A 27,271-nucleotide genomic window follows, 5' to 3' on the forward strand; every position below is an offset into this window, starting at 1 on the left:
TTTTCTCAATTAGAAACTTCCCAAACTAAGTTATGACAATAAGTCAAATTTGGGACTTATATAAACTTTATATAACCAGTTTAGATTCCTTTATTTGCATTATCTCCAAACATTTCGGTGTTTTATGGAGTTTTAATATGGGGGAGTGTATGTTTTCTCAAAGCTGAAGTTTTTTGAAACTACAGAAGGTTGAGGATCAGTCACTGATGAGAATGCAGTGTTTCTGAAATGAAGTAAATAAAAACAAAAGCAACATTGAGCTGCTCACAACCTTGTTATAATGGGACATGTAAGACAAGGTTTGTAGTTTGTTTTTTTTCCCTCTTCATTTTTATTTTTCCTTTAAATTGTAACCATAACCATTGTTTCCTTTAAATTGTAAATTGTAACTATAGCTTCTTTGGATATTATGTAGAAGAAAAAAAATTGGTGTTTTGTTATATCTCCGATTCCTTCGAATTGGAAGTTTCGGGAGTTTTTTGCTGTTATTGTTGTCAACATTTGTATTATTGTAATATAAAAATAGGAGATATCTTTAAGAGGCAGAATAGCATACATAGGTGATGAAGAATATGCACTCTAAAGTTGTACAGCTTGTGTTGGAATCCGAATTCTGTTGCTCATTTGCTTTGTGGCATTGTGCTGTCTCAGTTACTGTTAGTCATTATTTATTTTTGTCTTTCTGTCTTAATTGCTGTTATTATTTTTGAGAGAGGGTCTTGCTGTTACCCAGGCTAGAGTGTGGTGGTACGATCTTGGCTCACTGGATGGAGCCTCAGCCTCCTGGACTCAGGTTATCCTTCTACCTCAGGCTCCTGAGTAGCTGGGACTACAGGTACATGCCACCATGCCCAGTAATTGGTTGAATTTTTTTTTTCTGTAGAAACAATGTCTCACCATATTGCCCAGGCTACTCTTGAATTCCTGGACTCAAGTGATTCTCCTGCCTCAGCCTCCCAAAATGCTAGGATTACAGGTGTGATCCACTGAGCCTGGCCTCTTACAAGTATTTACTAGAGTCAGTAAAATGATATTTGCTTAAGTAGAGTAGAATATAAACATAGAATTATTTAACAATCTATTGCAATAAAAATGATTCATTGTTTCTTAGAGCACCTGGCAGCTAAAAGCATAGCACCTAGCTGGGGGAAAGCTTTATGTAATAGATTCTGGCTGAGAAAGCTCAAGTTTAATTCTGAGATAGATAAGAATAAAATATTTCTGTACACATTTTTAGTTCTATTATTTCCTAATTCATTTGTATATTTTTAATGATTTACCATTTAGTTATAGCACAATAACTAAATGTGTGATAAATTATTCTCTCAGTGTGATAAGTGAAATTTTCAAAATACATTATGAATTTTACTTTGAACTTAAATTTGGTTTAAGATACATGCCACTAAAGGAAGTAGACTATAAAAATCTCTCTTAAAAAAAAAAAGAGGCTGGGCGCTGTGGCTCACGGCTGTAATCCCATCACTTTGGGAGGCTGAGGCGGGCAGATCACCTGAGGTCAGGAGTTCAAGACCAGCCTGGCCAACGTGATGAAACCCTGTCTCTGCTAAAAATACAAAAATTAGCTGGGTATGGTGGCAGACACCTGTAATCCCAGCTACTTGGGAGACTGAGGCAGGAGAGTCGTTTGAACCGGGGAGGCAGAGGTTGCAGTGAGCTGAGATTGCGCCACTGTACTCCTACCTGGGTGATAGAGTGAGACTCCATCTCAAAAAAAAAAAAAAAAAGTCCATACTTATTTTAGACAGTGATGTAATGAAATTTCACTGTGATTCTAAACAGCAGAACATCAGTCTCCTGTGAGAGCTTTTCATAAATTAATACTCATTTTCATTACATGACACCCTAACTTAAATTTTACCACTTGACTGGGTAGGGATCACATTTTGTTATAACAAATGCAACAAAAAAAGATTTTTCACAAAAAATTAACAAAGCCGTAATCATTTATGGGGGATTTTGGCAGTTACATCTCTATTGCGGTGACTCTTAACCTTTTTTATGGTCTGGCATACAGAGGGTGTAATTTGGTATCATTAGTAATAACAGTTTATTTGATAGTTCATTTATTACATACATGACACATTGCCTGGTGTATGCTTAGTACATGTTTGTTGATTGACTCCCCAGAATACACAAGTAACCCCTTGAACTCGGCATGTTCACTTTGTATAAGATATGCAGTGTAAACACACCACATTTACTTACCTGGGAATTTTGTTAAAATATGGTGATGGTGGCATTTTTAAAAGCATTATACAGAAGATGGAAAGTCTTCTGGATGGTCTGGTACGTTTTAAAATAACTGTGGTTGAATTTTTCTGCATTTAGTTTTATAATTAACCATTTTCTGTACTTTTTTTCTTTATTTAGTAATTTTTCCCTTTAGGTTTTTGATTTAGTAAATTTGATTTTTCCATCTAATTAATTTTATATAAATTGGCAAGTTTTATGGATGAGTCATTTTCTAAAACTTTGTAAAAATGGTTGTTGAGAATTTCAGTTGCATTTTTCTATAGAACGGATATGTTTAAGATACGTTTACAGGGTAGCAAATAAAATATTAATTTTTTCTTTCTACTTCTGGGGCCATGTCATAAAAGACTGTTCATCCTCTCAACTACTTCTTTTTGTTCTTTTGTTTTATTCATTTTTTCATACATTTATTTGTGGAGAGCCTACTGTGCAGTACGAATTATCCCCCTCACTTCCTGTTTATTAAAACAACGTTCTCCCCCTGCCCTCCCTCACCTCCAGATTGTTAAACCCTTTTCCCTTTACTCCACAGTCATTTTATCTCAGCTGTCATTCTTTCTGTGCCTCCCTCCAGGAAAGGAAAAAAAACTTTTTGTCTGAAGAATGGGAGCTTCTTTAAATTATCCATCACAGAGAGTCATTTAAAATGTGACAGCAGTCTCACCTCTCCTGAGCTGAATAATTACCTTGAAGCCACTTGCTACGTGGGTTGTTAATTGATGCCAAGTAGCCATACAATGCCATATGATGGATATTATAATTCATACCCTGTAGTTTAACAGTGTATAGGCAATCACTAATCAATATTATCTCTGTAAACCAATGAGAATTCCTGTCAAACAACTTTGTATCAGCCCACTCCTTGTTTCCTTTAAAAACCTGTTTGTAACAGAGGCAGACAGAGTACTCCCCAAGGCAGCTTGGAAATATGTCCTGGGCTGCAGTCCTCAACTTTGGCCCAAACAAATTCCCTTTGTTAATTTTGCCTCAGCTTCTTCTTTTAGGTCAACATGTGTAGCTAATGACTTGGAACTGTTCAGGCAGTTAGAGTTCAACCAGTTTAAAAGCCATATAGCTCATTGTGGATAGGACTTTACCATGGTATATAATGGGTGTTCTTTCTGTCTTTAGTTTTTAAAGTAGAAATGGGGTCCTGAAATGTTATCCAGACTGGTCTGAAACTCCTGGCCTATAAAGGGAATTCTTTTTTTTTTTTTTTTTGAGACAAGAGTCTAGCTCTGTCTCCAGGCTGGAGTGCAGTGGTGTGATCTCGGCTCACTGCAACCTCCGCCTCCTGGATTCAAGCAATTCTCCTGCTTCAGCCTCCCGAGTATCTGGGATTACAGGTGCCTGCCACCATGCCTGGCTAATTTTGTATTTTTACTAGAGACGGGCTTTCTCCATGTTGGTTAGGCTGGTCTCAAACTCTTGACCTTGTGATCTGCCCGAAGTGTTGGGATTACAAGCGTGAGCCATTGTGCCTGGCCTATAAAGGGAATTCTTAATCCAGAGTCTTGGGTCTCTTTGAATTGTATGCATTCTTCATTTTGAATGTGAATTTTCTTGGGAGATGGTCCACAACTTTTGTCAGATACTCAGAGAAGCCCATGACCCCAAAAAGGTTAAATAAAAGCTAATGTTTAAAAATATTTTGGTATATATTTATTTTAAAAATTAATATGTTTCATTTTGACAATATATATACACAGGCTTACTTGAACATGTACTTTTGGGACAGTTTGTATGATAGAGACTACAGGTTTGTGTGGAAGTCACAGTTTACTCACATACAGATCTGGTAGTTTTTAAGTTGGTGAAATTTGTCCTTGATACCCTTCTACCTTCTTACCCATTTTCATAATCCTAGTATCCTGGCCTTGAGGTCCAGAGCCTCATTTTACTGGCCCTTAAATGCTCCAAAATTACCCACTTTTTTCCTTTGCTTCCAGTCTCTACCCCCATCTTCATCCCGTGTCCAAAGTACTATGCTAATCCTAATCAGTGGGAAGCAGTTTTATTAATTTATTTAAAATATTTGAATGGATGAATAAAATATTTGAATATTTGAATGGATTAGTTTGGTTTCGTATTTTACTAAAATATTCAGAGAAACTTCTTTTAGGCTCCTATCTTTGAATTCCTTTCTGTTGTGGGTGCAAGTGGCTGGGGCTGGTGTTGCAGGTAGTAACATAATTTACCAAAACAGTCGTAGGTTTTTTTAAAAAAAGGAAGGTTTATTAGAGAAAGTATGAAGATACAAAGATACGTTGCAAGGGTGCAAGGTGCAGCACAGCAGAGAAGGGGCTGTCTGTAAAGAGGAAGGGGCTGGAGGGGGCTAAGTGCAGGATGAGGTTATGTTCCTGGGGCTACGTGCTCGCCTTCCTTATTGTTGCTTACCTATCAGGATTCCACATTCCCCCCCAGCAGAACAACAATGACAAGTCTCTGACATTGGGGGTGGAGGTCTCATCTCCCAACCGCATCCTGCTAACCGTGGGTATGGCACTGGCCCTGCCGTTGGCTGTTGGTCTGTCAGGAGACTCTGTGGGTCATTGTCCTGGATTGTGGGACTTAGAATATTGCATTGGATCTTTTTTTCTTTCTTTCTTTCTTTCTTTCTTTTTTTTTTAGATGAGTCTCACTTTATCGCCCAGGCTGAAATCTGGTAGCATGATCTTGGCCCATTGCAATCTCCACCTCTAGGGTTCAAGCAGTTCTCATGCTTCAGCCTCCCAAGTAGCTGTGACCACAGGTGCACATCACCATGCCTGGCTACTTTTTTGTATTAGTAGAGATGGGGTTTCACCATGTTGACCAGGCTAGTCTCAAACTCCTGACCTCAAGTGATCCTCCTACCTCAGCCTCCCAAAGTTCTGGGATTATAGGCGTGAGCCATGGTGCTCAGCCAGATATTGGATCTTGTTGGAGGCAGGGCTTATCAGAGAAGGGGAGCACGTTAAGACATAACTAGCATTCAACTGAATCCAGGGAAGATTCATAAAGGTAGCAGGCATCTTTGGGGAGAGACTGATATCCCGTTTGCAGTGTCATTTGTAGGTGAAACTGTAGAATTCTAGAAGAGAAAGTTTTGTTTTTTAAGCCAGGTATCAAAAAGGGAAAAAACCTTTTGCAATGTGTCTTTTTGTCCTTATTGGAAGCCCATTTGGGTAACCTGGAAGTCAAACTTGATGAAAAAGTGTTTGAATTTAATTAGACGCAACATAGGGAACGAATTTTAGAGAGACTATTATGCTTTAATTATATACAATATTCTTTTTATAAATTTCCTGTCACGATTTTCTTGTGACTTACGTAGACCATCTATTATATGCTTGGACTTTTTTGGACTTGTCCTGAACATCTCTTATTTTTAAACAACCAGTTATTTTACTTTAAGACAAGAAATTACCATACAAGATTCTTTCTCATATAAAATACTTTTTTATAACCTTCCTTACCAACAATACCTCTTTACCATTATAACCTTTAATTAGGCAGAAATTATTTTTCTTCTGTTAGTGAGTTATGGTTTGTATTACCTATTGCTGTGTGAGCCTGTGAAGGGGAGCAGATAGGGAAGTTGTCTACATACTGTAGAAGTTATCCCCTTTCAAGAGATTGCCCAGTTAGGTTTCCTGCTAGGGTCTATCTGAGTAAATGTGGGCTATCTTTAAGCCCAGGGGTAGGACTATCTAGGTTGAAGTTATTGGTTAAAGATTTAGGTAGCTTTCCCGGGAGAAATAGGGCTATTAGAGGGAAAGATTAATTCAGAGATTGGGTAAATATTAAGCAGACACCCATCTTGGAAAGTATATTTTTGCCCCAAAGGGGTGTGGAATATTTAGACATTACCCAAGACTGGTGGGAGAATGGTAATTGGTCCCTCAAGTAATATAAAGGGGTGTGATTTTTTTCTTTTGGATGGAGAGAGGAAGTGCATTTGCCCCCATTACCCAACAGAATTTGGAGGAATGTTGCTCAGGAAAGGAGATTAGTACAGAGTAGGCAGCTCTTGAACCCAAAAGGGAAATTTATAATTTCATTTGCATCCTACAGAGTTACCCTTGGCTTTGTTTTGTTGATGCCAATGTCTGATTTGGAAGGCAGGTAGAGCAGAGAGACCCCTCAGCTCAAGGCCATAAGTGTTTGGGATTGTCCTGGGGCCCTTTGGCCCTCAGGCAGTCCTGTTTTTAATGACTGAGCATGTGACAGAGGGACAAACTGTACAGGGTTCTTTCCCATGTATCTCATTGGGGCAGTTTGCCTTCTAGTGGCCTGGCCTTCTGCACCGGTGGCAGTTACCTGGAGGAGTGTCCTTAGGGAAACCTGGAGGAGGCTGGGGGCTTATAAAGCAGCCAGCAATTGAGCCTGACTCGTGTTCCTGTGTTTTTCTTTCTCTTTAGCCCTGTCCTCCTCATTCTACTCTCAGTTATAAAAGACTGAGGAGGTTAATTTGAGAATTTCTTGCATAGCAGTCATGCTAAAAGAAAATTAGACATTTCTTTTTGAGAGTCTGAGGGTTAAATTTATCCCAGTGCTTTAAAATATAGCCCAGGGGTGAGTGTGAGGGAACTGAGGGGCTTTGTCCCATGATGGGACTGTAAAAAATGTCTGCTGGGGATGCAAACTGCAGTTTCTCCCAGGGCATCCCACCAAGGGATAAGGGATCCACTCACATTGCTGAGGGACTTCTCGATGCACTTTCCAAAGGGGCATTCCACCTACTGGCAGGGATCTCCTGGCACTAGGGCCTTACACTGGATGAACACTAGGTGAGAGACCCCAGGTTAGTCTAGGTACAAATTGCGCTGGGTGCTCAATCCAGGTAGGAGGGGAAAGGGTTGAGGGAAGACTCACTGTCCTGGTGCTGTTTGGGATTACCTGGCTTAAGATATCTAGAGCAGGAGGATTGGCTGCCTTATGTGGGAGAGTGAGAAAGAGGATATCTGAGTTCCGCCAAATGTGTATAGGTTAGCCCTGGTCGAGCTTCTGCTGCCAGTTATGCCGAACTTAGGGTTTGGGGACTTTTGACCAGAAAGGATAGGCTCTCTCCTATCCTTTCTGGGTAAGGCAGCCAAATCTGTTCAGGCCCTAGCCTTCAGGCTACACCAGGGAGTGGCCCTGGCCAGCTGTTGTTCATTGCCGGAGGAATACTAGACTTTGTCTGCCAGAAGACTAAAAAGGAAAGCAAACTTTGAATTCTTACCCAATTGGGTAGCGAGTCAGACATCTTTTTACTGGCCCTGGCCAGGAACCTTCAGTTGTCTCCAGGCTTGGGCACTGTCCATCAAGATACTGGAGTTGGAGGAGAGGAAATGCAGACAGTAAGAGAGAGCTCCCCAAGCAGTCCCCAAGCACTCCCCAGAAGGGCCACCAAAATGTTGCAGGTGCCACTGGCTGGGGCCAGTGTCTTGGACAGTAAAGGATTTACCAAGACAGTTGTAGGTAAAGACAGGCAGATTTAGAGAAAGTACGTAGATATATTTAGAGGAAGTATGTATTAGAGAAAGTATGAAGATATGATACTGGCAGCACAGCAGAGAAGGGGCTGTCTACTAAGGGGCAGGAGCTGGAGGGAAGTTTTTGTTTTGTTTTTGTTTTTGTTTTTGTTTTGTTTTTGTGAGACAGAGTCTTGCTTTGTCGCCCAGGCTGGAGTGCAGTGGCGTGATGTCCACTCACTGCAAGCTCCGCCCGCCCCCCCAGGTTCATGCCATTCTCCTGCCTCAGCCTCCCGAGTAGCTGGGAGTACAGGTGCCTGCCACCACGCCCGGCTAATATTTGTATTTTTAGTAGAGACGGGGTTTCACCATGTTTGCCAGGATGGTCTCGATCTCCTGACCTAGTGATCCGCCCGCCTCAGCCCCCCAAAGTGCTAGGATTACAGGCGTGAGCCACCGCGCCTGGCCGTGGAGGGAAGTTTTGTAGGGTCATGACAAAGGAGCCATGTACGGGTGAGGTATTTGGGAACAGAATGTTGTGCCAGCAGGTTGTTTGTGATTAGTTGTCTCTTGGAACAATTTTTCTCCCCCCCCAGGAACCCTTCCTTGTTGCTTACTAATCAGGACTCCACACTTTGCATCATTTAGTCCTCAAGTTTTTAACGTTTAAAAAAAATGCTTCTGGAATTTCAGAAAAATGTAAGAAAAGTTAAGTCAACACTTTAAAATTATATGGGGAAATATTTTAGGGCAAGGCATCTGTCTAGGGGCCTAGAAGACTGTCCTATGGAACCAGTCCCCATTGTTTCCCTTGTTCTTTTCTACTTTTTGAGTAGCAAATTCTTTCATTAAAAAATTTTAGAGACCTTTAATTATAAAAATAATGTAACCACACCAAATGATGCATATGTATAAAAAAGTGATAGTCCCCTCCTCCTCACTTCTCCATCTACTTTTCAGAACAACTTTTAACAGTTCCATGTGCATACATTATACCTTGAAAAAAAGATCAATCACTTTTTATTACAGTTATCTTCTTTTTTAAAACTGTATCTTGGCGTGTTTGCAAGATAGGACATAAACATCTCTTGTTACTTTAATGCTTGCATTGTAGTCTGTTGTATGATTATCATGATGGGTTTATACATATTCCTATTGAAGAATATTTACTTTGCAGTTTTTGCAGTTAAGGTACTGTGGTGGTAAGCATTGTTCTACATACTCTTGCATATTTGTCTTTTTCTTGTTGGGGGATTACTGTTTCCTTCATATGGGGTTTTTCCTCAAATATCTGATGATCTCTAGCTACTCATTTGAGAGTGAGGAACTAAAATTCGTGGGATTCATAGGATCAAAAACTTTTTTTATTTCATTGTGTGGTCACGGAGTGTCAGTCTCTGTAGACATTTTCATTTGAGCCCACCAATCTCCTCCTCCTTGTGAATACTACTCTTGCATATTTGTATGAATATTTCTGTAACAGAATTTTTTTTTTTTTTTTGAGACGGGGTCTCATTCTGTTGCCAGGCTGGAGTGCAGTGGCACAATCTCGGCTCACTACAACCTCTGCCTCCTGGGTTCAAGTGATTCTCCTGCCTCAGCCTCCCGAGTAGCTGGTACTACAGGCATGTGCCACCACGCCCAGCTAATTTTTTGTATTTTAAATAGAGACAGGGTTTCACCATGTTAGCCAGGATGTCTCGATCTCCTGACCTCCTGATCTACCCGCCTCAGCCTCCTAAAGTGCTGGGATTACAGGCATGAGCCACCGCGTCCGGCCTTCTGTAACAGATTTCTGAAAGTGGAATTACTCGGTCAAAGAGAACATGATTCTTATTTTTGATAAATACAGCCATGTTTTCTGCCAAAATAGTTGACTGCATTTGTAGTTTTTCCACATATGGTATATGAAAGCACCCATATCCTCACTCCGTCCACACTGTTTATTTTCATTATATTTTTGCTAATATAACAGACTAAAACTATCTCATTTTTATTTATATTTTCCTGAGCACTCGTGAGATTGAGCATTCGTTAGTGTTTATTAGATATTAGAATTTCCTTTTTGATGGCATGTTAGATACACTAACCAATTTTCTGCTGTCTCATTGGATTGTGCAAGGGCTTTTATATTTTTATGAATGCTGACTCTCTGGGTTGCAGATATTTTCCCTCGTCTGTCATTTTGCTTTTAATTTGAATGTCTTATGCTTCACAAGAGTTTATATGTATTTTTACTATGGCAAAATATATAAAATTTACCATTTTTAGATGTTTAGTTCAGTAGCATTAAATATATTCACATTGTTGTGCAATTATTACCATCATCCATATTTAGAACAATTTTATCATCCCAAACAAACTCTACCCATTAAACAATAATAGCCTCACATAAGAGGCATCATACGATATTTGTCCTTTTGTGTCTGACATGTTTCACTTAACATGAAACATGAAGTAATATCTTCAAGGTTCATTCATGTTGTAGCATGTGTCAGAATTTCATTCCTTTTGAAGGCTGAATAATATTCCATTATATGTATATACCATATTTTAAAATCCATTCATTGGCCAGGCATGGTGGCCCACACCTATAATCACAGCACTTTGGGAGGCCAAGGCGGGTGGATCACCTGAGGTCAGGAGTTTGAGATCAGCTGGCCAACATGGTGAAACCACATCTCTACTAAAAATAAAAAAATTAGCCAGGCATTGTGGCGCACGCCTGTGGTCCCAGCTACTGAGGAGGCTGAGACAGGAGAATCACTTGAACCTGGGAGGTGGAGGTTACAGTGATATGAGATTGAGCCACTGCACCACTCCAGCCTGGGTGACAGAGCAACACTCCATCTCAACAACAACAACAACGACAACAACAACAACAAAATCCATTCATTCATCTGTCATCTGTTGCTTCTACCTTGAGACTATTGTGAATAATGCTACTGTGAACATGTGTTATACAAGTATCTGTTCTACTTGCTTTCAGTTCCTTTGTGTAGCCTGGGCATGGTGGCTCATGCCTATAATCCCAGCATTTTGGGAGGCCTAGACAGGAAGATTGCTTGAGGCCAGGAGTTTGAGACCAGCCTGGGCAACATAACCTATAGAGATGGCGAGACCCTATCTCTACAAAAAAAAAAAACAAGAAACTGCTGGTGTCTTTTGGGTATGCAATCAGAAGTGGAATTGTTGGGTCCTATAGTAATTCTTTGTTTAATTTTTTGAGGAACCATCACGTCGTTTCCACAGTGGCTGTAGCAGTTTACATTCTCACCAGCAATGCCTAAGGTCTCAATTTCTACACTGTTATTTCCTGGTGCTTTTTTTTTTTTTTTTTTTGAAAAAAATGATAATCATTCTAATGAGTATGAAGTGGTTGTGGTTTTGATTTGCATTTCCCCAATAATTAGGGATATTGAGCATCTTTTCCTGTTCTTATTGCCTATTTGTCTACGTTCTTGGGAGAAATGTTTATTGAAGTCCTTTGCCTATTTTTACAATTGGATTATTTCTTTTGTTGTCAAGTTGTAAGAGTTCTTTATGTATTCTAGATATTAATCTGTTATGTGATATATGACTTGCAAATATTTTCTCCCATTCATGCGTTGCCTTTTCACTCTGTTGATAGTATACTTTGATGCACAAAAGTTTTTAATTTTGATGAAATTCATTTTATTTTTTCTTTTGTTGCCTGTGCGTTTAGTGTCCTGTTCAGTAAATAATTGCAAATTCAAGTGTTATGAAGGATTTCCCCTGTTTACTTCTAAGAGATTTATAGTTGTTAGCTCTTATGTTTAGACCTTTGATCCATTTTGATTTTTATGTGTAATGTAAGGTAAGAGTTTATATTTTTAAGTAGTTAGGTTCTTTATGACTTCTGGATTTCATCCTGTATGTAGAAAGGGTCTCTTGACCTTACTCTGATAAATTTATACTTCTCTATTTTTTAGTACTTATCTTCTAAAGAAAGATTTTTTCTTTTAACATTTAGATATTCTACTTAGAATTACTTTTTGTGAGTGAAATGAGACTTTTTTTGTTTTGCTATTGGATAGCCAACTTTTCCAAACTGTCCCATTGAATATGTTCCCTTTATTATGTACTGAGTTCCCATATGTATTTGGATCGGTTTCTGGATTCTGAATAATGTTTATTCCTATGTAAATATCATTTTATTTTTTAATTACTATAAATTTATTATACATTCTGGTAGGACAAATACCCTCCCATTATTTTCCTCTGCAGTCACTGGGCTATATTAATACTTCCCTTCCCTCCCTTTCTTTTGCCTTCCCTATCTCTTCCCTTCCCTTCTCCCCTCCCCTCCTTCCTCTCCCTCTCCCTCTCCCTCTTCTTTTCTTTTCTTGAGACACAGTGTTGCTGTGTTGCCCAGGCTGGAGTGCAGCCTTGACCTCCTGGGATCAAGTGATCCTCTGCCTCAGCCTCTAGAGTAGCTGGGACCACAGGCATGTGCCAACACACCTCACTGATTTTTTTATTTTTTGTAGAAATGTGGTTTCTTTTTTTTTTTTTTTAAGATGGAGTCTCGCTCTGTCGCCCAGGCTGGAGTGCAGTGGCACGATCTTGGCTCACTGCAACCTCTACCTCCCAGGTTCAAGCAATTCTCCTGCCTCAGCCTCCTGAGTAGCTGGGATTACAGGCACGTGCCACCACGCCTGGCTAATTTTTTAAAAATTTTTTAGTAGAGACGGGGTTTCACCATGTTGGCCAGAATGGTATCGATTTCTTGATCTTGTGATCCGCCCGCCTCAGCCTCCCACAGTGCTGGGATTACAGGCGTGAGCCACTGTGCCCAGCCAGAAATGTGGTTTCACTGTGTTGTCCAGGATGGTCTTGAACTCCTGGGCTCCAGTGATCCTCCCATCTTGGCCTCCCAAAGTGCTGCAATTACAGGCCTAAGTCACCACACCTGGCCTCTATACTACTTTCTGATTGTCTTTATTACTTCTCCATGCTTTCCCCTTCCTTACCTTCTCTTTCTCATTTGTTTTTCTCCTTCCAGTGTGTTCAGATGACTTCTCCTGAACTAATGCTGTCATTATATTATGATCCTTCACAGAAGCCTTCAATGGCTTTCCATTGCCTACAGGGTAGTCTGAACTAGGACTGATATTCATAGGCTTCCATGGTCAGGTCCCTAATTTCTCCACCTTTTTTCTCTACTCCCCGATAGGGAACTTTAGCTGAGCTGGGTTGTTTCCTAAATTCGCAGTTCAATTTCCTGCCCCAAATCCTCATCTGTTCTTATCAGTTTTACCTTACCTAAAGGCTAACAGGGATCCAATTTTCTTCACAAATCTACTGATGGCTTACTCATCTGGCATTTATCCAATCATGTCCTTAGTTATGTCCTTAATCATGTCCACTTACGCTACTGGTAAATGATACGACAAATCAGTTTACCACTTAATAGTTTGGTAACCTGGGACAGGTTTTTCAGTCTCTTAACCTTTTCTCATCCATAGAATGAGGTTAATCCTTAACCTCATGTAAGTTTAATTTCAGTGTTAAAAGATTTTATGTATGCACAGGCACACAAATACATGAATTATCTGGCTTAGTAGGTACTTAGAGATGTGAGTATCCTATCCTGAAGAGCAGGAAATTAATTTGTACAGTCTGCTTTTACTTAAAAAAAATACTTATAATGAACTTCAAGTATATGCAATTGGAGTAATTAAAATCCTTGGTGGATATACGTAAATGTGATACGTATTTATGAGCAGATGAGAAGATCATATATACAGAGGAGAAGGTCAGATCAGGAAATAAAATACACAGGCTTAAAATGAAGCCAGGCTGGCTCAGAAAGGAGTATAAATTTTGACTGCTAAGGTAGGCCCAAGTGCCTATTAGATCTGAGTGCCTGAGATGATGCTAAAGGGTACTTGTTTCCTTTAAAGAAGGCTTATTTGTGTTAACCAATGTACCTCATGCCTACGTGAATCAATACCTGGCTGATTCTTTTCCCTGAGGATTTCTTCTTATATTTCGTCTGGTTTTTCACTTAACAGTTGGCTGTGTCCCCTTTGCTCAGGATCTCTCCCTATGACAGTTCTTAGGTAGTTGAATGTTGTCTGGATGAATTGTGGTTCTTGGTAACTGAAGAAGGACTATCTCAAGTTCCCCTTTGTTTCTGAATTTCCCTTGTGGAATGAAAGTCAAAAGTTGCATACAAAAGGGCTAATGGACTGAGCCTTGATATCATTCCTTTCTGTGCTTTTGTGCTTTTAGTGGGATGATCTTGATCCAGGCTGAAGGCCAGCCAGGCCACCTGTATGGAGTGGAATGTATCTAGATGACTGGGTTGTTTTTGTTCAATGGTTAGAAACTATTTATTAATCTCAAATTGTCATGATCACCTGACCTCAGGTGATCCACCCGCCTCGGCCTCCCAAAGTGCTGGAATTACAGACGTGAGCCACCATGCCTGGCCAATATGTACACTTTTGTAACTGGCTTCTTTCACCTGGCATAATGTTTTCCAGGTTTGTCATATTGTGCCATTTATCAGTGTAGTCATCCCTTGGTATCCTTGGGGGGACTGGTTCCAAGACACCATTCCCCTATGCCTGTTGTGGATACCAAAATTCCTGGATGCTCAAGTCCCTTATATAAAATGGCATATTAGCAGATGGCCTACACACATTATCCCACACATTAAATCCTCTCTAGATTACATATAATACCTAGTACAATGTAAATGCTGTATAAGTAGTAGTTATACTGTATTTTTAAAAATACATATATATTATTTTAAATTGTTGTATTGATGGGTTTTTTTCTGAATATTTTCAGCCCATAGTTGGTTGAATCTAGGGATATGGAATCTGCAGATGTGGAGGGCTGATTGTTTTCATTGCTGAATAATATTCCATTTTAGGGATATACCACATTTATCTTTGCCTATTGATGGGAATTTGAGTTGTTTCCACCTTTTGGTTATTGTGAGTAATGCTGTGAGCATTTATAGCATTAAGTTTTTGGGTGGACGTATGTTTTTATTTCTTTTGGCTGTATATCTAGGAGTAGAGTTTCTGGATCTTATGTTTATTTTTAACCTTTTGAGGACCTGCCAGACTGTTTTCCAGAGTGGCTCTTTGATTTTACATTTCTACCAGCCATGTATAGGACTCCTGAGAAAAATTTTTATTTTTATTTTTATTTTTTAGAGGCAAGGTCTTACTCTATTTGCCCAGGCTGGATTGCAGTGCCACAATCATAGTTCACTGTAATCTCAAACTCCTGGGTGTCAAGTGATCCTCCTGCCTCATCCTTCCAAGTAGGTAGGACTATAGGCATGTACCAGCACACTCAAAAAAAATTTTTTTTTTCGTTTGGGGATGGGGTCTCATTGTTTCTCAGGCTGGTCTTAAACTGTTGGCCTCAAGCAGTCCTCCTGCCTCAGCCTCTCAAAGTGCTGGCGTTATAGGTGTCAGCCACTGTGTCCAACACTGTTGTTTGTTTTTGTTCTTGTTTTTTTTTAAATTATAGCCATCCTAGTAGATATGAAGTAGTATCTCATTGTGGTTTTGATTTGCATTTCCCTAATGGCTGATGATGTTGAACATCTTTTGATGTTTTTATTGGCTGTTTGTATACCTTTTTTAGAGAAATGTCTTTTCAGGTCCTTTGCCCATTTTAAATTTTGGTTGTCGGCCAGGTGCGGTGGCTCATTCCTGTAATCCCAGCACTTTGGGAGGCCAAGGCGGTGGATCATCTGAGGTCAGGAGTTTGAGGCTAGCCTGACCAACATGGTGAAACCCTGTCTCTACTAAAAATAAAACAGCCAAATGTCGTGGTGCATGCCTGTAATCCCAGCTACTTGGGAGGCTGAGGCAGGAGAATCACTTGAACCCAGGAGGCAGAGATTGCAATGAGCCGAGATCACTCCATTGCACTCCAACCTAGGCAACAAGAGTGAAACGCCTCAGAAAATAAAAACAGTAATAAAATTGGGTTGTCTTCTCCTTATCCAATTGTAAGAGTTCTTTATATATTCTGGATACAAGTCCCTATGGGGTACATAATTTGCAGACATCTTCTCCCATTCTCTATGTTGCAGCATGTATCATTGTGAGTCATCCTTTTACTTTCTTGATGGCATCTATAGTTTTAGCTCTTACATTTAGATCTGCAATCCATTTTTAGTTAATTTTGAAGTCTAGAGTAAGACTAGGATCCAACTTTGTTCTTTTGCATGTGGATATCTAGTTGTTGCAGCAGTTCAAGACATGATGGGGTTGTGTGCTATTTCAACTTGTTAGATCACAGTGTATATATTACTCAAATATATGGATATCCAGTACGTTACTGGTTAGGAAATATTTTCTAGTACCTTTGGAAGTTGTAGGGGTTATTATTAATACTGAACAAAGGTAATTCCCCAAATACATATTAAGCATGTAGGTACTGTTAAGTACTGGGCTGCAAATATGAGTAGAACAATAGTCTTTGCTTTTCACAATCTAGTGGAGAAATAGACGTATAAATAAGCAATTAGAATAAGGTATTGTTCTTGTGTTTGAACAAGATGCTAAGAAATAATAACTGCTTGAAAATAATCAAAGGCAGATTTTCAATAGGAATTAATATTTAGGTTGAGTTTTGAAGAATGAGCTAAAAGTATACTAAAAGAATGAAGCAGAGAAGAGCAGTAGGAATAGCCTACGCACAGGTTTATGAAGAAAGCATGCCTCTGGGGAAAAACAAGTTGTTAGGCATAGTTGTAATACAAGGAAGATGGAAGGTTGATGTGGGGGTAAAACTGGAAAGGAATAGGGTCAGATCTGTAAGCTTTGTATTTCCACCAATGTGCTCATGTTGAAATATTTGTGTATTATAACTTCTAATTATGTTACATTTTTATATCCTTTTTATGTCAGTTTTTTTGTTTTTATACAATATGTGTAATACTATAATACATAATTGGAAATAAATATATGGAGGTGTATAATTAGATTTTTACTGATAGAGGTCACTATTATTGATTATGGAAAGTTGTTGAATAATTTTAAGTGGAGGAGGAAAAATAGCATATTTGTATTTTAGGAAGATAACGACGTAGAAGGATGGAAGGCTATTAAAACAGTCCAGGAAACATATTGTGAAGGGGTTAACTAAGGCAGTGATCTTTATCTTACTGAGGTCTTTGGCCCTCCAAAGTTATGACTTAGACTCTATCTTAGTTACCTAATGTTTATTGAGTAGGTAGAAAGATAAATGGAAAGGATTGTTGGTGCCAAATTATGATGATTAGTAGCATGCTGTTGTTACATAATTGCCATTACTGTCTTTTCTTTTGGAAAAAGAGCATCTTCCTCTCACCAACGCTCACATTTTCCTCAGAAGTTATTTTTCCACTTCTTTATCTCATTTTTAAGGGATATTTTATTGATTTTTTAAATTTGTTGGGTTATGATTTATACACAGCAAAGTTTACAGAGCTCATGTATGTAATTGTTTTAACAAATGTATATACCCATGTTACCACCATTCATATAAAAATATAGAACATTTTCATTATCCCAGAAAGATTGCTTGTTTTTTAATCCCAGAGGTAATCACAGTTTTGACTTCTTTCACTGTATATTTTAGTTTTTCCTGTTCTTAAGCTTTTTATAGCTAGACTCATACAGTATCACTCTTCATATCTAACTTTTTTGCTGAACATGATGATTTAAAAATTCACCATACTGGAATTTGGTATCAAATGACTATATCCTGATGGAATTGAATATGGGATGTTAGAGTGTTGTTTATCAGTTGAGTCTGTTTTGGAGACAGAACTTGGTTGCCTTGTCGCTTATTGAATACAATCAAATCTTCCTCTAGATAGATGTCAGTAAGGTTGACAATAGTACCAGAATCCAGAATTAGGGTCAGACAGTATCACTGTATCATTTAAAAAGAGTATTTTAGATTTACTGCAAACTTGAAAAAGGAATTTCTCTCTCCTTTTCTGGACTTTCTTTTACCTCGTTTTAGCTATCACTGCTTTATATTGGACATTTCTTCTAGCATAACAAACTCTTATGTACATTACCATATTACTTACTGGCTCTTGAGCCTTTTGTATAGGCCATTGATGCCTTGATTTAACACAGGTCAACCTCATGGTAAAGAAACCCACCCCACACATAAAAATTATGATTTTTGGCCAGATGTAGTGGCTCATGCCTGTAATCCCACCACTTTGGGAGGCTGAGGTGGGCAGATAACTTGAGGTCAGGAGTTCAAGACCAGCCTGGCCAACATAGTGAAACCTGGTCTCTACTAAAAATACAAAAATTAGCCAGGCATGGTGGTGCATACCTGCAATCCAAACAACACGGGAGACTGATGCAGGAGAATCGCTTAAACCTAGGAGGCGGAGCCGGGCGCGGTGGCTCAAGCCTGTAATCCCAGCACTTTGGGAGGCCGAGACGGGCGGATCACGAGGTCAGGAGATCGAGACCATCCTGGTTAATATGGTGAAACCCCGTCTCTACTAAAAAGTACAAAAAAACTAGCCGGGCAAGGTGGTGGGCGCCTGTGGTCCCAGCTACTTGGGAGGCTGAGGCAGGAGAATGGCGTGAACCCGGGAGGCGGAGCTTGTAGTGAGCTGAGATCTGGCCACTGCACTCCAGCCTGGGCGACAGAGCGAAACTCCGTCTCAAAAAAAAAAAAAAACCTAGGAGGCGGAGGTTGCAGTGAACCGTGATCACACCACTGCACTCCAGCCTGGGTGACAGAGCGAGCCTTGGTCTCAAAAAAAAGAAAAAAATAAATTCTCCGCCCACTTTTTGATGGGGTTGTTTTTTTCTTGTAAATTTGTTTATTTGTAGATTCTGGATCCATTACCCCTTTGTCAGATGGATAGATTGCAAAAATTTTCTCCCATTCTGTAGGTTGCCTGTTCACTCTGATGATAGTTTCTTTTGCTGGCAGAAGCTCTTTAGTAATTAGATCCCATTTGTTACCATTGCTTTTGGTGTTTTAATCATGAAGTCTTTGCCCATGCCTATGTCCTAAATGGTATTGCCTAGGTTTTCTTCTAGGGTTTCTATGGCTTTAGGTCTTACGTTTAAGTCTTTAATCCATCTTGAATTAATTTTTGTATGAGGTATAAGGAAGGGGTCCACTTTCAGTTTTCTGCATATGGATAGCCAGTTTTCCCAATACCATTTATTAAAAGGGAATCCTTTCCCCATTGCTTGTTTTTGTCAGGTTTATCAAAGATCAGATGGTTGTAAATGTGTCTTGTTATTTCTGAGGCCTCTGTTCTGTTCCCTTGGTCTATATTTCTGTTTTGGTACCAGTACCATGCTGTTTTGATTACTGCAGCTTTGTAGTATAGTTTGAAGTCAGATAGTGTGATGCCTCCATATTGTGGGATCTGGCCTGCATCCCGTAATGGAACAGGGCTCTTTCTTTGTTCCCAGGCAGATCAGCAGGTCAAGAAATAATAGACACACACAAGATAGTGAAAGCTGGGTCCAGGGGGGTCACTGCCTTCTGGTCCCGCGGTGCCAACAAAGCACTGGATACACCAGCATTTATTATTAAGTTTAGTGAGGGGAGGGTAGGTTAGTGAGGGATTTAGGGTCATTTGATTATGAGGTGAGATGGTCACATGGGGATGAAGTAATTCTTTAACATAACATCTGTATGCAGAAGTACAATATACAGAGATAAGAATTTACAATATAGTGTGTGCATCAGTAATTTCTAACAGAGCCTTCAAACAGAAACACAGTCTTTCCATAACCTGTGATTAGCAAGATATTATTCAGCAGTAATAGTTGCAGCAAAAGCTGGTTACAAACAATCCATAGAAACAGGACATGAAGCTAGACAACCGGTTAGACCAGAAATTCTCAGAAGGGAGTATGCCTTAACCCTAAAGAGGCCTAGAAGATCCATGGCAAGGTGAGGGCGTTTATAGCCCTGTCTTATCCATATGGATAGGCGCTCCTCAAGCGTCCATTTATAGACTCTCCACAAGGGTCACATTCTATTCCCAGAGCTATGAACATCTGCTTTTCTGGGATAGGAATCTTGGTGATGTGAAATGTCCCTGACTGCACGTCCATTCGTAGGCTCTCTGCAGGGGAAGAACATCACGTGCTGTTGGCTCATTCTGGCAGTCCAAGCTGGCATTGTCTTTACACAATCCTGCATGCAATTTTGTATTTACAATAATCAGGAGCATTTCATCTTTTATTCCATAGCAATAGTTTCAGGGGGTCTCCCAACATCTCCAGCTTTGTTCTTTTTGCTTAGGATTGTCTTGGCTATATGAGGGCTTTTTTGGTTCCATATGACATTTAGTTTTTTCTAATTCTGTGAAGAAAGCCAATGGTAGTTTGATGGGGATAGCATTGAATCTATAAATTACTTTGGGCAGTGTGGCCATTTTCATAGTATTGATTCTTCTCATCCATGAGCATGGAATGTTTTTCCATTTGTTTGTGTCCTCTCTTATTTCCTTGACCAAGCAATCCCATTACTGGGTCTATACCCAAAGGATTATAAATAATTATACTATAAAGACACAGGCACACGTATGTTTATTGCAGCACTGTTCACAATAGCACAGACTTGGAACCAACCCAAATGTCCATCAATGATAGACTGGATTAAGAAAATGTGGTACATATATACCATGGAATACTATGCAGCCATAAAAAGGATGAGTTCATGTCCTTTGCAGGGACATGGATGAAGCTGGAAACCATCATTCTCAGCAAACTAACACAGGAACAGAAAACCAAACGCTGCATGTTCTCACTCATAAGTGGGAGTTGAACAATGAGAACATGTGACACAGGGAGGGGAACGTCACACACTGGGACCTGTTGGGGGAGGAAAGGGCCAGGGGAGGGATAGCATTAGGAGAAATACCTAATGTAGATGACGGGTTGATGGGTGCAGCAAACCGCTATGGCACGTGTATACCTATGTAACAAACTTGCATGTTCTGCACGTGTATCCTAGAACTTAAAGCATAATAAAAAAAATTATGATTTTGGATGTATATCATACATGACAATTCAAATCCTAATGAAAAGATTGATATTTGATGTACTTATGTAGTAATATATACTTAGGACACTTAAAATAGGATTTCATTTAATTTAGAATTATAAATATCTTTCCAGGAATATATATAAAACATTCAGGTGTTTACACTAGGGATGGCCATGAAAACATTTTAAAAATAGTAACTCACAGATTTGTTGCTTATACATTTTCAGTCTAGTTTGGGGCTATCTGTGCTTAGCTAGTTGCTTGGTTGGTATTTCCTGCCTCGTAGTGGTGCTATGCTGTAATGACTGTTTACCTCTCCATTGGAAAAAGTAACTATGGGAGATTAGAAGCCCTGTGGGAAAAATCCTTTTTTATGGTTAGGGTTATGTATAACTAAGGAACTCTTTGGAACTCTTAGTTAATATATGTTTTCCATTCAAGAAGTTGCTGTTCAAATGGAAAGACTTGAATGCCAAAGCTTGATAAAGAAGCAGGAATCTGTTAAATAAGTGCTACAGGTGTCATGCCATTAAATTGATTGTGCAGACTGCTTCTTTATGAAGCAGTTTCTGGTGTCAAATAATGCTATATGCTGTATTATTAATATACAGTGATGTATTCATGATTTTATATAGAGACATCCTTGAAAAAAATATTAATCTTTGTAAGTCACTTGATAGTTAATATTCTAGGAGAAATTTCTTTTTAAAGGAACACTGTGATAAATCATTTATAAAATAATTTTCTCTTGGTTGTATTCACTTTTATGTTTTTCTTTTTTCTTTGTATGGAGGATATTTATAGGGCAGAAAAAGGGGAAAATATCCCTGTCGTTAGTAAATATAATGATAGCTGTTGATTAAGGTAAATATTTTTCCATTTTATTGTTACATGTAGGGTATATTTACTTCTGGCACATGGGAAGAGAAATCAGATGAAATTTTCTTTGCTGACTTCAAGTTCTCAGTCACTCATCATTATCTTGTACAAGAGTCCACTGATAAAGAAGGAAAGGATGAGTTATTAGAGGGTAAGTTATTTCTGTATAATAATAATTAACTTCTGATTTTTAAGATTGGCTGTAATTTTGAATGACGAATTTAGTTTTCTTCTGTAGTGTCAGTTCCTCTGGAACTGTTTTACATAGGCAAAGTTGTTTCACCACATCTGAGGTAGAGGATGAATTACAGTGTCATTCATTTTTTAATTAATTAAATCAGCTCATATTTATTGAGTACCTAACATGTACCAGGTACTTTTCCAAGCCCTGTAGAACCCAAACTTAAATGAAACTTACATTCCAGTAGGGAAGATAAGATACGTAAGTAAGTAACAGTAATAGGTAAAAAGTGATAAGTGCATCCTGAAGTACAGATAAAGTTATGTTGGAATTCAGAGGAGAAAAGATCACTTTTAATTGGGAAATTAGAGAAGGAGAATTAAGCAAGTAACTTTGGCTTTGAAGGATTACAAATAAAGGAAAATCTGTTGATTAGAGGGTAGTATTTTGGATTGACTCCAGATTTTGGAGTCAAAACAAGTGGATTAAAATTTTATTTTTTCTACTTGCTAGTTAGTTGACCCTTCTAAGCTTGAGTTATTTCAATTGCAAAATGAAGTAATACTACCTGAAGGTAGTATTAAATCTACTAAGTGCAGATTTAATGAGAAATTGTACCTAAGCAACTATCTCAGTACCTGACCCATGCCAGGTACTCAGTAAATGGTGTCTATGATTGTTAATAGGTCAAATCATCCAAAATCTTCTGTCCTGAGATAAACTAGTGCATAACAGTGAGTGAGCAAGATACTGAATAAACATGAACTTTGGAGCTGCCAGTCAAATATCCTTCTTCATTCACTAAGCAAATAAATAGGTAGAATGTGTTAAATTTTTTCTGATCGTAATAGATTGTCATTTGTAAGCTCAGACCTGAAAACAATCTGTGCTTTTTCTTGTGTAGGAATAGAATTATGTCACCTTTTCTATTATGTATATTCTTCTTAGAAACAAAACAATTAGATAATATGTGCATTCAGATTCATAAACCAGGGCAGATAACACTAACCATATATACATATATGGAAGGAATTATACAGCAAAATAAAATAATTAAGCCAGAATGTGAATATGAGAACTTTAAGATGAAGAGGGAAGTGTGTGCAGTTGGTGGGAGGTCTCATAATGGCCAGCAATTTTCAGGTTCAACATTCTGCCAATTAATGAAGAAACTATTCAGTAGCGAAAATTTAAGTGCTGTTAATTTAAGGGAAGACCATACATCAAGGAAAAACTGCTGTAGTAAGGAGGCTTAGAATCAGAGGTCTGAGATGAACAGATGAAGGAGACTGTGGTACAATGAAGGCGAATGATTTTTTTCTTTTTTTTTTTTTTTGAGACGGAGTTTCGCTCTTGTTGTCCAGGCTGGAGTGCAATGGCGCGATCTCGGCTCACTGCAACCTCCAGTCTCGGCTCACTGCAACCTCCGCCTCCCAGGTTCAAGCAGTTCTCCTGCCTCAGCCTCCCAGGTTGCTGAGATTACAGGCACCAACCACCACACCGAGTTTTTTTTTGTATTTTTAGTAGAGACAGGGTTTTGTTATGTTGGCCAGGCTGGTCTTGAACTCCTGACCTCAGGTGATCCTGCCTCGGCCTTCCAAAGTGCTGGGATTACAGGCGTGAACCACTGGGCCCAGCGAAAGGTGAATGAATTTTAGGCTAGTTAAGGCATCGTTGCATGTGTACATATAAAGTGCAGTTTTCTTTTAATTTGGTTGATTGAGGCTATAACTGATGGTGGGAGTTACAAGCCAAACCATCAGCTCAGTTTTACAGATACGCATTTAAAACTATATTATCAGAGGTCAGGAGATTTGAGCACTAATCATTTATTTTGTTGGAGTTGCCTATTGCTTTTGGTCTGAAAAGCATCAAATCGTTAGCATTCTCTTTAGTCTTTTAGCAAAATAAAAAGTATAGATTTGCTAAGCAATGATAGCTATACAACAAAAATTGTTTTTATGAATGGATACTATTTTTTATGCATTGAATTTATCATGTGTTTATGAGTATAATGATCTTTGATGTTAGTACCTTATCATGGATAGTAATTTAAGTGTGTAAACATGGTTTAGAAGTGGGAAGCCAGGGCCGGGCGCGGTGGCTCACGCCTGTAATCCCAGCACTTTGGGAGGCCGAGGCAGGCGGATCACAAGGTCAGGAGATCGAGACCATGGTGAAACCCTGTCTCTACTAAAAATACAAAAAATTAGCCAGGCGCGGTGGCAGGTGCCTGTAGTCCCAGCTACTTGGGAGGCTGAGGCAGGAGAATGGCAGGAACCTGGGAGGCGGAGCTTGCAGTGAGCCGAGATCGCGCCACTGCACTCCAGCCAGGGGGACAGAGCAAGACTCCGTCTCAAAAAAAAAAAAAAAAAAAAAAAAAAAAAGAAGTGGGAAGCCAGGTAGAAGTTCTACAAGAACATTTAAGATGGACAGGGGCCTAAAAAGGCTTGCTATGGAAGGTTATACAGAGTTGACATATCTCTAAATAGAATGTTGAAGAAAAGTAGAGGCAAGGTAAGGCCAAGAAGAATAAATAAAACAAAGCTTTCTGGTAAGGGTGAGGAATTGTGTGAGTCATGACTCAGAAGCAAAACAATATTTTAAACATGGGAGTGGCATATGTCTTTTTTATAGGCTACTTTTGTTTGAAGAAAAAAAAAAGAGAAATCCCTCTCCCTGTACTCAAGCTATCTTTAGATATGAATCTTAAAGCGATATCAAAACTGCATGGTCTAGCAAGACATGTGTTTCCTCAAAGCAGATTATAAAACTCTGCCTGATCATGAACATACTAACTTTTTCATTATCAAATGTTTTTGTAGATGTTATTCCACAATCTATGCAAGATTTGCTGTGTATGAATAATGACTTTCCTCCAAGAGCACATTGCCTGGTAAGATGGTAGGTATATATTTTACTCAGATACCTTTTAGTATGTGTGTTGCGGGGGACCTCAACACTGTCCCCAGGTTCACCGATTTGGTAAGGAGACTCAGAAGACTCAGCATTTAATTGCAGCTGATTTATTGCAGAGACAGGATGCAGGGCAAAATCTGCAAAGGGAAGAGGCACATGAGGCAAAGTCCAGAGGAAGTACAAGCTTTTAAGAGTTCTTTCCTAATGGAGTCAGGCAAGATGTACTCAGTGCCCTCAGCAACAAGTTGTGACGACGTATGTGAAACATTATCTATCAGAGACAGTGTTAGAGGCTCAGCACCCCAGGTTTTTAATTAGGGGGCTGGTCATATAAGCACCCTTTCGCTGGTATATACCAAAATTCCAGGCTCACAGAAGGAAAGCAGGTGTTCAGCATAAATTACATTGTTTACATAAACAACTTAGGCTTAGTGAGCAGCTTAATCAGTTCCAGAAATGGTGAGAACCCTACCCAAATCCCAATTCCCAGCTGTTGGCCAAGAGCTAACCTTGCAAGCAGGCTTTTATTTATTTTTTATTTTTTTGGTTTGTTTTTTCTTTTTGTTTTTTGTTTTTAATTATTATGGATATATAATAGTTTTACATATGTAATAGTTGTACATATTCATCTTCAAAAGAAATGATAAATGCTTGAGGTGATGGATTCCCCAATTAAACGTTCCAATTCCATTCTTTTATTTATCTTGAAATATACAACAAATTGTTGTTAACTATAGGCGCCCTATTTTGCTACTGAACTCTAGGTCTTACTTCTATCCAACTGTATTTTTGTCCCATTAACCATCCCCTCTTTATGCCCCACTCCCCACTACCCTTCTAAGCATCTGGTAATTCTACTTAGAGATATGTCAACTCTATATCACCTCTCATAGCTAGCCGTTTTAAGCTCCCTGGCTATCTTAAATCTTCTTATAAAACTTCTACCCAGTTTCCCACTTCTAACCCATGTTTACACACTTAAATGACTATCCATAAGACACTAACATCATTCTATTCTCTTATCTCTGTGAATTCATTTTTTTTTTTTTTTTTAAGCTCCCACATATTAGTGAAAACATGTGCAATACTAGTCTTTCTGTGCCTGGCTTATTTCACTTAAATGTCTTTCAGTTCCTTCTGTGTTGTTGTAAATGACAGGATTTCATTCTTTTTTATGGCTAAATAATATTCCATTGTGTATATGTACCACATTTTCTTTATTCATTCATCTGTTGATGGGTACTTAGGTTGATTCCATATCTTGGTTATTGTGAATACTGCTGCAGTAAACATGGGAGTAGAGATTTCCCTTCAGTATATGGATTTCCTTTCTGCAAGCAGGCTTTTTTTTTTTGAGATGCAGTCTTGCTGTGTCACCCAGGCTGGAGTACAGTGGCGTGATCTCGGCTCACTGCAACCTCTGCCTCCCGGGTTCACGCCATTCTCCTCCCTCAGCCTCCCAAGTAGCTGGGACTATACGTGCCTACCACCATGCCCAGCTATTTTTTTGTATTTTTAGTAGAGATGGGGTTTCACGGTGTTAGCCAGGATGGTCTCGATCTCCTGACCTCGTGATCCACCTGCTTTGGCCTCCCAAAGTGCTGGGATTACAGGCGTGAGCCACTGCGCCCGGCTGCAGGCAGGCTTTTTTAAGGATACGCAGTCACAGCCCTGCTAGTTCATGTTTTCTGCACAATATATTTCATAATCCAGGGTAGTGCTTAACTGTAGTCTCATGACAAGCATGACAAGAACATTTAAATATCATAGAAATTTTAATACATATTATTGAATATTGAAATAAACTCAATATATTGGATATTGATCTGTTATATGATAAAATCAAAACTCACTGTGTCTAAACTATAAATGTGACACATTAATGTAAGAGGTAGTCTTCCCCCTCTTATCTGCAGTTTTGCTTTCTGTGCTTTCAGTTACCTGTGGTCACGTGTAGTCTGAAAATATTAAATGGAACATTTCAGACAAAAACAACAAGTTTTAAATTTCATGCTGTTCTGAGTAGTATGGTGAAGTCTTGGGCCGTTCTGTCCTGGAGGTGAATCATGCCTTTGTCCAGTGTATCTACAATGTATACACTACCTGCCCCTTAGGCCCTTAGTAGTCACCTTGGTTATCAGATTGACAGATCACAAGAAGGGTGAGTATAGTAAAATAAGATATCTTGAGAGAGACAGAGAGAGAGAGACCACATTTATGTAACTTTTGTTACAAAATATTGTCATAACTGTTCTATTGGTACAGATACATAGAGAAAAAACAGTACATACAGGCTTCGATATCATCTGCAGTTTCAAGCATCCACTAGGGGTCTTGGAACTGACCTCCCACAGATAAGGGGGACTATTTGCATCACATTTAAAAGGTCTTTTCTGTCTTTTTCAATTATTCCAAGTGTCTGTGAACTTTTATTTATTTTGGATGGAGTGGTCTTAAAACATGCTACCACCAAAATGGCCCTAGTAAAGAGTATATGTTTAGGAAAGGAGACCTAGTTAAAGAAAGTTTATATACTGGTTTGAAA

The 27,271-nt window shown here is 39.0% G+C and overlaps 1 protein-coding gene across 4 annotated transcripts in view; it reads left to right on the plus strand.

The window, feature by feature from the left end:
* RAB3GAP1 (RAB3 GTPase activating protein catalytic subunit 1) overlaps positions 1-27,271 on the plus strand; it is a 109,761-nt gene that overhangs the window by 14,004 nt on the left and 68,486 nt on the right. For all 4 annotated transcript variants that reach the window (XM_025404560.1, XM_025404558.1, XM_025404559.1 and 1 more), the window contains exons 4-5: positions 21,645-21,777; positions 24,633-24,711. In XM_025404560.1, the coding sequence (XP_025260345.1) occupies positions 21,645-21,777; positions 24,633-24,711 (212 nt within the window). The remainder of the gene's footprint in view (positions 1-21,644; positions 21,778-24,632; positions 24,712-27,271) is intronic.

Source organism: Theropithecus gelada, chromosome 12 (genome assembly GCF_003255815.1).
Source record: "Theropithecus gelada isolate Dixy chromosome 12, Tgel_1.0, whole genome shotgun sequence".
Classification (NCBI taxonomy): Eukaryota; Metazoa; Chordata; class Mammalia; order Primates; family Cercopithecidae; genus Theropithecus; species Theropithecus gelada.